Here is an 11,895-nt window from a genome sequence, read left to right as displayed (position 1 = left end):
ACGGCCAGGCTAGAGTGCAGTGGCACGATCCTGGCTCACTGCAACCTCCGCCTCACAGACTTAAGCAATTCTCCTGCCTCAGCCTCCCGAGTAGCTGGGATTACAGGCATGTGCCACTATGCCTGGCTAATTTTGTATTTTAGTAGAGACAGGGTTTCACCATGTTGGACAGGCTGTTCTCGAACTCCTGACCTCAGGTAATCCTCCCACCTCAGCCTCCCAAAGTGCTGGGATTACAGGTATGAGCCATCACACCCGGCCAACCAAATCTTTCTTTACCTCAAGGATAAATGATTACTGTCATCTTGTGGTGCTGGACTTGGTAACGGTGAGAAATTCTTCATTGACTTAAAAATAGACTGATGACAAGACCATCAAAGGAGGGTGGACACAGAGAAACGGCACATGTGGTCTGATCCTGCTGGCTTGTCTGTCCTGTCCGCGCCTCTCACCGCTCACCCTGGCAGAGCAGATGTGCATCTGGGTGGTGACATGCACTGTCTGGAGTCAGTCTGTTCATTTTTTTTCACCTAGACCTCTGTTTGATGCGTTGCTACAAACCTGATCTTATACATATAAATTGAGGTTTCTAATATACATTGAGGTTTCACACTTATACTCAGCAACGTTGAACCAGCCCTTTCAACCATGAGATAGTGGGATTTAACATAACCATCTGTGTGAATTGATAGTGTTGGCGTTCTTGGATAGTGACAGCTCCTCAGAGTGAGTTGACTTCTGATGAAGAGAGAGTCCAAGGATAGAAATCGGATTGCTCAGTAAGACCCAGGGCTTTCCGGGGTGAAGCTGCTGGTTCTAAACAATCCCTTGGACCTGCAGGGTCCTGAGCAAATGGCACAAAAGTTGTTTTTTAGTGGAAACTCACAAGGGCCTATGGGGTGCCCGGAGGTGACCTCTGAACACCTACATGTGGTGAGCCCTGCAGACATTCGCCGCCCCATCTGCATGTGGCTGCAGCACCCGGCCACCAGGTTTAGGGGAGGAGTGTATGTAGTCATGGCCACGCCCAGGGGCTGGCTGGCTTTCGTGCTTTGGGTTTGTTGAGTGAAACAGCGAGAAAGGTGAGCTGTTGGGAAGTTAAAAGTCCCGTGCACTCAGTGTCTGTTTCTCAACTTCGCCTCGGAATGGAAGAGAATTCGGATAGAACATGAGTGTTGTGTGGCGGCCCCAAGATCATTATTGTTTTTTTTGCTTCAGAAAGCGCCGATCCCAGGCTTATGTATGTCTCCACAGAAGCCACTGCTTGAACTAGAGGCGGACTTTGTCATCAAGCTGTCCTGTGAGCGGGTCTGGGTCACACTCTGGCTCAGTTTTCTCATCTGTAAAATGAGACAGCCCCTCATTGTGTGGCCTGGCCTTGTCTCAGGGAGCGCCCACCGAGGGCTGCTGGGTGGGGCGGTCTTTCTGCCCAGTGGCTCCGTGATGGGGGCTCAGAGCCCTGGCCTCCCCTAGGAGGACACGCTGTGCAGCCAGGACAGCTGCTGGGAGTGTGCCTAGGTCACTGCTGTGACCTTCGCAGGATGACTGGCAGGTATCAAATCGGCCCATAAAGTAAGATGGTGATTTTCCTTTTTCGTAGCTAAATTGGGCAGGCTCTTGGGAAGTAGAAAGTTCTGGTGGTTTTGCTGGCAAAGGTTTTGACTGTGGAGCTCTTCTAACACCCATATCAGTGTTCATTTCTCTGCATGTGGCTGCTGCCCTGTTGGTGGAGGTCTAGGGGCAGAGACCAGACCACCGTCCAGTGGCTCCCATGCGCACCAGCTGCCTGCTGTTTACACCCGGGTGCGCCGAGTCTCTTTAGTACAACATAGCAAATGATAGTAGCTAGTGACATTGTGTTTCCTGTGCACGTGTGAAAATGCAGGGAGGACAGCTGCGTGCTTAGATCTGTTTCTTTTTTCAGACATTCAGACGTTCTAATATCTGAATCTCTTAACATTTTATAGGATATCGGATGCTGATTATGTGAACAATTCGTAATTGGTTTTCTGTACTGCTATGAATATGTCTGATTTCAAGTTTTGGGCAAATATCTAAAATGCAAGGTGAAAGTGCCTTTGTCTCTATGCTTCTAAAATCGCTCATACTTAGTTGTGGTATGGCTCTCTTTTGCAGCATATCATCAATAAAATTTCAGTGTTTTCACAGAAATGTTGCTTTTTACATATGTTAAACAGTACTTTCCCTGAATGCCAAACACAAAATAAAACTTTACTCACCACACTTTCTGGTTTGACTAAAACGCCCGTGAAGGCTGCTGGGGAGCCAGCAATGCTGACTGGCAACACAGGCGACCCTCGTGATGAGCACACTAGCTGTGGAGAGTTCTGGACGGAGGCTCAGCTCTTGCCATTTACCCTGGCAGATAACATGCCACGCACATCACGGGTTCAGCACAGGGGTACCAGTACTTTTAGGGTAGGGGAGAGTGGGTGATAAACATTTATACTTTAATATTTTTATATATTTATTTAGAGTTGGGGTCTCTGTCATCCAGGCTGGAGTGCAGTACATGATGATGGCTCACTACACCCTCAACTCCCAGGCTCAGGTCATCCTCCCACCTCATCCTCTTGAGTAGCTGGAACTACAGGAGTGCACCACCATGCCTGGCTAATTTTTTAATGTTTTTTGTAGAGACATGATTTTGCCGTGTTGCCCAGGCTGGTCTTGAACTCCTGGACTCAAGTGATCTATCCGCCTTGGCCTCCCAAAGTGCTGAGATTATAGGCGTGAGCCCACACCTGGCCAGTAATTTACTGTTGTTTAAATCAAAGCAAAAATGTCATCCATTTTATATAAAAGAAAGAAGAGCTCTTATTGACACTGAGTTTAAAGAACACCTTTCATTTAAGTAAGTGTGATGTGCCCTTTGTTAAATAGTTGCCACTGTAATGGTGGCTTTTATTCAGCCCTTCCTTAAGCGTCTGCCTTCTGTTAGGTGACATCTCACCTGACACCAACTTTAGCAAACACTTGCCACTTCTCCTTTCTGGAACCCCCACCCAGAGAACTAGGAATATCTAAAAATAACAATATTTTAAACATCTGAGTATATTTTATTCATAAGAAAAAAATCAGGAAGAAATAACCACAAATACTGCTTAAGAAAATAAATTCAGCTTTGACTTGGCTACAAGAGATGGAGCTTGTTACTCAGGGTCTTCCTCCGGTGGGACCACTTCCATTAGCATCTGAAGGTACATGGTAATCGGCTCTGAAATAAGAGTCAAAAATGAGTGCAGTTAGACCGAAATTCAGAAGCTCCACTGGAGTTGTGGGTGAGGGTGACGTTGTTCTCAGTCTTTGGTGATGTGTCACCTAGACCCTGTGCTCAGGGTTTGGCTAGCTTTCCTGCCTTCTGGTTGGATTTCACGCTTTCCTGGTTTGTTTCTTCTCCCAAAATTGCAGGAATGGAAATAAAAACCTCCTAGAACTGTCTGGAGGGGCGACTGCACTATCCAGTTGAGACAAGCTGAACAGGAGAAACAGGCAGGCTTTTAATCACATTCACTTAATAAATCTTAACTGGCTGTTACAGGCTGCTGCAGCCAGAGTTAAATTGCACACAGCCCAATTCCTCTCGTCAAGGAGCTCCTGGGAGAGGGACAGGGACAGGAAGACCAGGAAATGGATCACCTCACCGCCCCATGAGGATGCCCAGAAAGTCTTAAGGGCTCTTAGAAATGGGGTTTCCTGCAGTTGAATCTGTTGTATAGGATAAAACACTGTGAATATAATATAGACTTTTTGTTTTTTTGTGTTGAGATGGAGTCTGGCTCTGTGGCCCAGGCTGGAGTGCAGTGGCGCAATCTCGGCTCACTGCAAGCTCCGCCTCCTGGGTTCACGCCATTCTTCTGCCTCAGCCTCCCAAGTAGTTGGGACTACAGGCGTCCGCCACCACGCCTGGCTAATTTTTTTGTATTTTTAGTGGAGACGGGGTTTCACTGTGTTAGCCAGGATGGTCTCGATCTTATGACCTCGTGATCTGCCCCCTCAGCCTCCCAAAGTGCTGGGATTACAGGTGTGAGCCACCGCACCCGGCCCTATATGAACTTTTTTAAAGGTGTAATTCAGTCTCTTTTGCTGTATTTTGACACAAGTGCTTTCTTTTCAGAAGTGAAAGTGGCTAATGTAGCTAAACTTTTAAACAACTGTCCTGAAATTTTCAGGACCGCTGAAAGAGTGAGCCCTGTGCCCTTGGCAGTAGAAGGCTTGGGCCCCGGACCAGTTCCCCAGGCCAAGACCATGCCTTTTTGGGTGTCTTTGTGATGCTGCTAGACCTCTTAGATGATGTCTGCATATCAGGCAAAGGAGAATGGTGTTTCGGGATGAGGTGCACGATGGTGGGAATATGCCTAACACTACTGAACCTTGCACTGAGAAGTGGCTGAGATAGTAACGTTTGTGTGTCTTTTGCAATTAAAAAGAAAATGGGGCCGGGTGCAGTGGCTCATGCCTGTAATCCCTGCACTTTGGGAGGCTGAAGTGGGTGGATCACCTGAGGTCAGGAGTTCAAGACCAGCCTGACCAACATGATGAAACCCTGACTCTACTAAAAACACAAAACAACAACAACAAAATTAGCCAGGTGTGGTGGCAGGTGCCTGTAATCCCAGCTACTCAGGAAGCTGAGGCAGGAGAATCTCTTGAACCTGGGAGGCGAAGGTTGCAGTGAGCCAAGATCGTGCCAGTGCACTCCAGCCTGGACAACAAGAGCGAAACTCTGTCTCAAAGAAAATGGGCGGGCGCAGTGGCTCACATCTGTAATCCCAGCACTTTGGGAGGCCGAGGCGGGTGGATCACCTGAGGTCAGGAGTTCGAGACCAGCCTGGCCAACATGACGAAACCTCATCTCTACTAAAAATACAAAAATTAGCCGTGCGTGGCTACTCAGGGGGCTGAGGCACGAGAATTGCTTGAACGCAGGAGGTGGAGGCTGCAGTGAGCTGAGACCGCACCACTGCACTCCAGCCTGGGCAACAGAGTGAGACTGTCTCAAAAAAAGAAAAACGGCCAGGTACAGTGGCTTAGGCTGGTAATCTCAGCACTTTGGAAAGCCAAGGTGGGAGGATCATTTGAGCCGAGGAGTTCAAGACCAGTCTGGGCCACCTAGCAAGACCCCTTATGTACAAAAAATAAAAACATTAGCCAGGTGTAGTGTGTGCCTGTGATCCAGGCTACTTGGGAGGCCCAGGTGGGAGGATGACTTGAGCCCGGGAGTTCAAGGCTGCAGTGAGCTATGGCCATGCCACTGCACTTTAGCCTGGGTAAAAGAGCAAGACTGTGTCTCCGAAAAGAAAAGAAAATGGTGCTTTCCCTTCCTACTTATTATAGTAATTGACGGGAACAAAATAACCAAGGGTGGACCCAGAGGTGTCCAGTGAGGGCGTGGGCATGTGTCCTCCTGGGACGAGGGAGATCTGCCAGCAGGGTAAGACACTGTGACAGAGGTCTTGGAGTCAGGACAGGTGAGGACGCCGTGCCTGCCTGCACCTCACAGAAGCCAGGCGGCCCTTCTGTTGGTACTTACTTGATATTTTCTGAGCCCATCCAAACTTGTAGTGGACAAACAGGAAGTAAAATATAAGGCCGCTTAATATAAACAGCACACAGTAGAGGTACTCCCATGCGGGCTTGCTGATGATTGGAGCCAGAATCAAAAACAAAGAGATGCATGTCACCAAGACAGGGATGACTATGGGCACCTGGAGGTGAAAAATAGGTCACAGTGTGGTCATGGGTACTCATTTTCTTTTGAAATTTTCATTATTAGAAAACCAATTTTATAAAAGAGTGAACTCCATGTACCGCCTCCTCCAATTTCAGTAATTTTAATGTAATTTTGCCAATCTTATTTCATCCATACCTTTTAAAAAATTTACTTTTAAAAAATTTTTTGGCCGGGCGTGGTTGCTCACACCTGTAATCCCAGCGCTTTGGGAGGCCAAGGCTGGTGGGTCCCTTGAGGTCAGGAGTTCAAGACCAGCCTGCTAACATGATGAAACCCCGTCTTTATCAAAAACACAAAAATTAGCCGGGCGTGGTGGCGGGTGCCTGTAATCCCGCTACTCAGGAGGCTGAGGCAGGAGAAACGCTTGACCCCAGGAGGTGGAGGCTGCAGTGAGCTGAGATCGCGCCATTACATTGTAGCCTGGGCCACAGGAGGGAAACGCCATCTCAAAAAAGAAAAAAAAAAGATAAACTGTTTAATGTTTTAGCATCCACTGATGATCGTCACCTTCATTATTTCATCAGGGTTTGCAAAATGGTGATTTTTCTAATTTGTCATTTCTTCCTCAATTATCTAAAATGCTATATGAAGTACTTCAACTTTCTGGTTATTCTGAATTGCAGTTCGTACAGGAACGGCAGGATCAGTGCTCTGTTCTATGTGTTTTCAGAATGGTAAGTTGGGCCCCTGAGACCTCCAAAGGCAACTCAAACCTGTGCGTTTTTCTATACGTGGTGAGTATCAATCCATTGTAGTCATTGTTCACGTTGTTCAGAAGGTCCTGTGTGGGACAGCAGGAGCCCTTCACACTGCCCTGGGCGTGGGATGCCAGTGCTCTTCAAAAGCCTCTCTGTGGCCGGGCACGGTGGCTCAAGCCTGTAATCCCAGCACTTTGGGAGGCCGAGACGGGCGTATCACGAGGTCAGGAGGTCAAGACCATCCTGGCTAACACGGTGAAACCCCGTCTCTACTAAAAAACACAAAAAACTAGCCAAGCGAGGTGGCGGGCGCCTGTAGTCCCAGCTACTCAGGAGGCTGAGGCAGGAGAATGGCGTAAACCCGGGAGGCGGAGCTTGCAGTGAGCTGAGATCCAGCCACTGCACTCCAGCCCAGGCGACAGAGCGAGACTCTTTGTCTCAAAAAAAAAAAGCCTCTTTGTTTTCTGGATGACAAGAAGTGCCAGACCTGGGTTTTCATTCATCTCTCCAGAGGCAGACCTGGGTTTTCATCCATTTCTCCAGACAGCTTTATTTCCTTTTAGCAGGAAATGGCATTTAAAGACCATCACCTGGAGGCTGGGGGCAGTGGCTCACTCCTGTAATCCCAGCACTTTGGGAGGCCGAGGCGGGCAGATCACTTGAGTCTAGGAGTTCGAGACCAGCCTGGCCAACATGGTGAAACCCCCGTCTCTACTAAAAATACAAAAATTAACTGGGCGTGGTGGCAGATGCCTGTAATCCCAGCAACTTGGGAAGCTGAAGCAGGAGAGTCGCTTGAACCCGGGAGGTGGAGGCTGCAGTGAGCCAAGCATGTGCCACTGCACTCCAGCCCAGGCAACAGAGTGTGAGACTCTGTCTAAAAATAAATAAATAAATAAATAAATAAATACCATAACGTGGGTGACTGGAGTACTCATTACCCTTTTACATTGCATTTTTCCTTTGACTGTGTTTTTTTGTTTGTTTTGTTCTGGTTTTTTTTTTTTTCCCCAAGACAGAGTCTCACTCCGTACCCCAGGCTGGAGTGCGGTGGCGTGATCTTGGCTCACTGCAACCTCTGCCTCTTGGGTTCAAACAATTGTCCTGCCTCAGCCCCCAATTAGCTGGGATTACAGGTGTGTGCCAACAAGCCCAGCTAATTTTCATATTTTTAGTAGAGACATGGTTTCACCACGTTGGCCAGGCTGGTCTCGAACTCCAGACCTCAAATGATCTGCATGCCTTGGCCTCCCAAAGCGCTGGGATTACAGGCATGAGCCAACCACACCCAGCCCCTGAATTAAACTTTTAATTAATGGATTTTCTAGTCTTCAGGTACCTTTGCATAGGCTGGACCTAGTCATGATATATGATCTTTTTAGCGTAACTGGGTTCTGTTTGTTAATATTTTATTTTAGATTTTTTATATCGTTATTCCTGAGACTGGTCAGTGTATTTCCCTTTTTTGTATGTTACCTTTGTAAGGTTTGCTGTCAATGTTATAGTCTAAAAATAATTTGAAAATCAATAAAATCAATAGCTAACCTTAAAAGGAGAAAGCACAAACACAAATAAAAAATAAAAATGGACAATCTTTACAACATGTTATGTTCTAAAGATTAATATAAATCATAAGACTACTTTGTACAACTCTATGCAGATAAATTTGAATACCTAGAAGAAACGGACAATCTTCTAGGAAAATGTAATTTCCCGAAACTGATCTTACTTGCATTAGAATCACGAGGAAATTCTAAAAATCAGACAATTTCAGTATTGCTTAGTTTATTCCAGCGCATTGGAAAAGGAGGAAAACTTTCAAAAGTCTGATTATTATTCACTCATTCATTCATTTCTGCTTTTTCTAACACCTTAAGTTTTTTTCTGCTTATTAGTTCCTTCTATTCTTTTGGTTTTCTGTTGTTCTTTATCTTGCTTTTGAAGTTGTCTGTCTAATTTGTTTTCATTTTTATTGATATATTTCATGTAATGGAACTTTCTCAAAGCACTATTTAAGCTGTGTTCATAGATTATATGTCCTGTCATCATTACTGCTATTTCTAGGAATTTGTGTACTTTTGTGTGTACAGGCTGGAGTGCAGTGGCATGATCTCGGCTCACTACAACCTCTGCCTCCCAGGTTCAAGTGATTCTCCAGCCTCAGCCTCCCGAGTAGCTGGGACTACAGGCACCCGCCACCACGCCCGGCTAGTTTTTTGTATTTTTAGTAGAGACGGGGTTTCACCGTGTTAGCCAGGATGGTCTCCATCTCCTGACCTCGTGATCCGCCCGCCTCGGCCTCCCAAAGTGCTGGGATTACAGGCGTGAGCCACCGCGCCCGGCCAGAATTTATGTGCTTTTATGTTCTATTTCTATTAATATCTCCTCTTGGACCCAAAAGTTTAACTTTTTTCTTTTATCAATTTCCTGTTTTGTTTCATTATAAACAGAGAATGTTGTTGGCTTTTTGTTTGTTTTGATTTCTGGGGTTTTCTTTTTGAAATATCAAGGTTTTCTTCATGGCATTAAAAGCTGCCAGTTTTCAGACAGGTCCCATTTGCACCTGAAAAAGATGCTCGCCGTTGTTGGGGTTCAGGGCTTGATAAAACCTCTAAGATCTGTCTTGCTATATTTTAGATCTCCAGTCACTTTTACCAGTGCTGTGTCCAGATCTGTCTTGGCTTGAAGGAGGTGTTTTCCAGTCACCTGTCATTAACGTGTTTCTCCCTCCCTGGATTTCCTGCAGTTTCTGCTTCGTAAAGATGGCTGCTATATGGTTTGGTGAATAGGTTTTCAAAACTTCTCTCTTCATTGTGAGATTTTAGCATTTAGCATGGCCTGTCTTTGTCTTAAGTAATGCTTTGGGCCTGAGCACTTGTCTGATAAGATCACAGCCCCTGTTTTTCTGTGTATTCATTTGCTTGATACTTCTCTGCCTATCCTTTTAATTTTTCACAGCTTTGAAGATACACCTGAAAAATCTTTTACTCTCAATGGCTGATGTAAGTCCAGTTTAAACTGAGTAAGCCCGTTTATTCATATGATAAGTCTGGTCTCCATTCTCTTGTGTTGTTTTATCTTTCTGTATACAAGCATCCTCTACTCACTGTCAGTCTTGTGTCCTTGAAGAGTGATGTTCTGTGGGAGAACTCCCCAGGCCTGTGTCCCTTTTAAATTCACCATAGGAAACCTCAAATTTCCTGTCAGGTGCGGTGGCTCACGCTTGTAATCCCAGTACTTTGGGAGGCCAAGGCAGGCAGATAACTTGAGCCCAGGAATTCAAGAGCTGCCTGGCCCACGTGGCGAAACCCCATCTCCACAAAAAATACAAAAATTAGTCAGGTGTGATGGCACGCACCTGTGGTCCCAGCTATTTGGGAGGCTGAGATGGGAGGATCGCTTGAGCCTGGGAGGCACGGTTGCAGTGAGTTGTAATCACACCACTGCACTCCAGCCTAGGCGACAGACGAGACTCCATCTCAAAAAAAAAAAAAAAAAGAAAGAAAAGAAACCTCAAATTCCCAACCAAAACACAGTAAATGCACATATAAATAACATGTTACCCAACACAGATTACATTACACGGTAAACTGCGTTTAAAATAATTTTTGGTGACCAAACAGTTAACATGGCTGTTGACCAATGACTGCCTTTAATGCAATAACATGGTCTCACAAGATATGAGACGCTCACACCTCACACTGTCAGTACGCCTACATGTGACTGTCAGTACGCCTACACATGATTTTGACGTGTGTTGAATTTGGAATGTAACTTAACTTTTATCACACATTTTATTAAAAGTTTATACTACATTTTGGGGATTCAAATACTAATTTTTCCATGTAAATATCAGCTGGAAATGAGTGCATTTAGAGATTCATGGATTCTATAGTTTAGGGTGTTAAAAGCTAATAAGCAAAAACTAGCAATGACAAAAAATCCTAATAAGCAGTCTACAAGAAAACATCAACCAGGAAGATACTCTGAGGGGTCCTCCTATACAAGGCTTTATAGCTAGGGTCTTTTACAGTATGGTCTGTTTTGTTCCCTCCTCCTTTGTTTAAATGTTAAATGTTAAATTTTAATTATTTCATGTATTCTAAGCACACCTCCTCTTTTTTCTAATGTGTCTTTTGGTAGGTATGAAGGATATGTTTTTGTTCTGAGAGTTACTATAACTATTATAGCGAATATATCATAACTAATAATATATTTTAAAGGGGACTAAGGGTATTATTATATAAGGATATATTCTGTATATGTGTATATTATATAAGAATATATATAATAGGCATGATATATACATATATTTAATGCTATATATTATATATGTGTTGTATATGTTATATATTATGTATATATACATATATGTGTACATAATACATATATGTGTTATTTATGCCTATAATATATACATATATAACATATACATATATATCCTTATATAATACCCTTAGTCCACTTTTAAAGATATTATATATATATACTTATATATATAATTTATATGTATAACAGACATGTAACTATACACATATACATACATATGTATATACATATATACATGTACACAATATATACATATATTATACACGTATTACCTATATTTTACATTATACACACATATAGTACACAAATATATGTATATATTATATATAATACCCTTAGTCCCCTTTTAAAGATATGAATTATATTAACTGAGCCTATAATACCCTTAGTTTCTTCTTTTTTTAGACATTATGTATAATAAGCAGTAATGAAGTTAGCTAGGCGTTCTCTTCCTCCCAGCATCTAATTTAAAGTGGCTTCCTTACTGGCAGCTTGTCTGGCATACTTTCCTCAGTTGGCATATACTTTTCCACGTGCTTTCTCTCATCCATGTTTTGTACGATATTGCCAGTGCATACTAGTGGCATACACTTCTGTCTCCTTTATCTCTCATCATGAATCTTAGTTCTATAATTTGATATATTCACCTTTGCCAGTGACTTTTGGTTTCTGAAGCTCATTCTCTGGGTGATTCCTCAAGGTCTCATGTAACTGGCCAGGCGCGGTGGCTCATGCCTGTAATCCCAGCGCTTTGGAAGGCTGAGGTGGGTGGATCACAAAGTCAGGAGTTTGAGACAAGCGTGACCAACATGGTGAAACCCCATCTCTACTAAAAATATAAAAATTAGCCAGGCGTGGTGGCACATGCCTATAATCCCAGCTACTTAGGAGGCTGACGCAGGAGAATCTCTTGAACCCAGGAGGCAGAGGTTACAGTGAGCCAAGGTTGCGCCACTGCACTCCAGCCTGGATGACAGAGTGAGACTCCGTCTTTAAAAAAAAAAAAAAAAAAAAGTCTGGTGTAAGGATATTTGCCTTGAGCTCTTTCATACTGGTAACTGTAGACTTTATTCTGCAAGATCAGTTTGGCTGGATATAAAAATTTGGCTTGGC

General features: G+C 44.2%; 1 protein-coding gene across 2 annotated transcripts in view; it reads right to left on the bottom strand.

Moving 5' to 3' along the window:
• Nucleotides 1-3,059: 3,059 nt before the first annotated feature.
• SLC7A9 (solute carrier family 7 member 9) overlaps nucleotides 3,060-11,895 on the bottom strand; it is a 52,346-nt gene continuing 43,510 nt past the window's right edge. For both annotated transcript variants that reach the window (XM_017861709.1, XM_017861710.1), the window contains 2 exons: nucleotides 5,555-5,729; nucleotides 3,060-3,238 (listed from right to left, as the gene is read on the bottom strand). In XM_017861709.1, the coding sequence (XP_017717198.1) occupies nucleotides 3,174-3,238; nucleotides 5,555-5,729 (240 nt within the window). In that variant the 3' untranslated portion in view covers nucleotides 3,060-3,173. The remainder of the gene's footprint in view (nucleotides 3,239-5,554; nucleotides 5,730-11,895) is intronic.

The sequence above is a fragment of the Rhinopithecus bieti genome, unplaced genomic scaffold (assembly GCF_001698545.2).
Source record: "Rhinopithecus bieti isolate Rb0 unplaced genomic scaffold, ASM169854v2 scaffold_62779, whole genome shotgun sequence".
Classification (NCBI taxonomy): domain Eukaryota; kingdom Metazoa; phylum Chordata; class Mammalia; order Primates; family Cercopithecidae; genus Rhinopithecus; species Rhinopithecus bieti.
The sequence above is the reverse complement of the archived record's forward strand: the minus strand, read 5'-3'. Positions and strand labels throughout refer to the sequence as shown.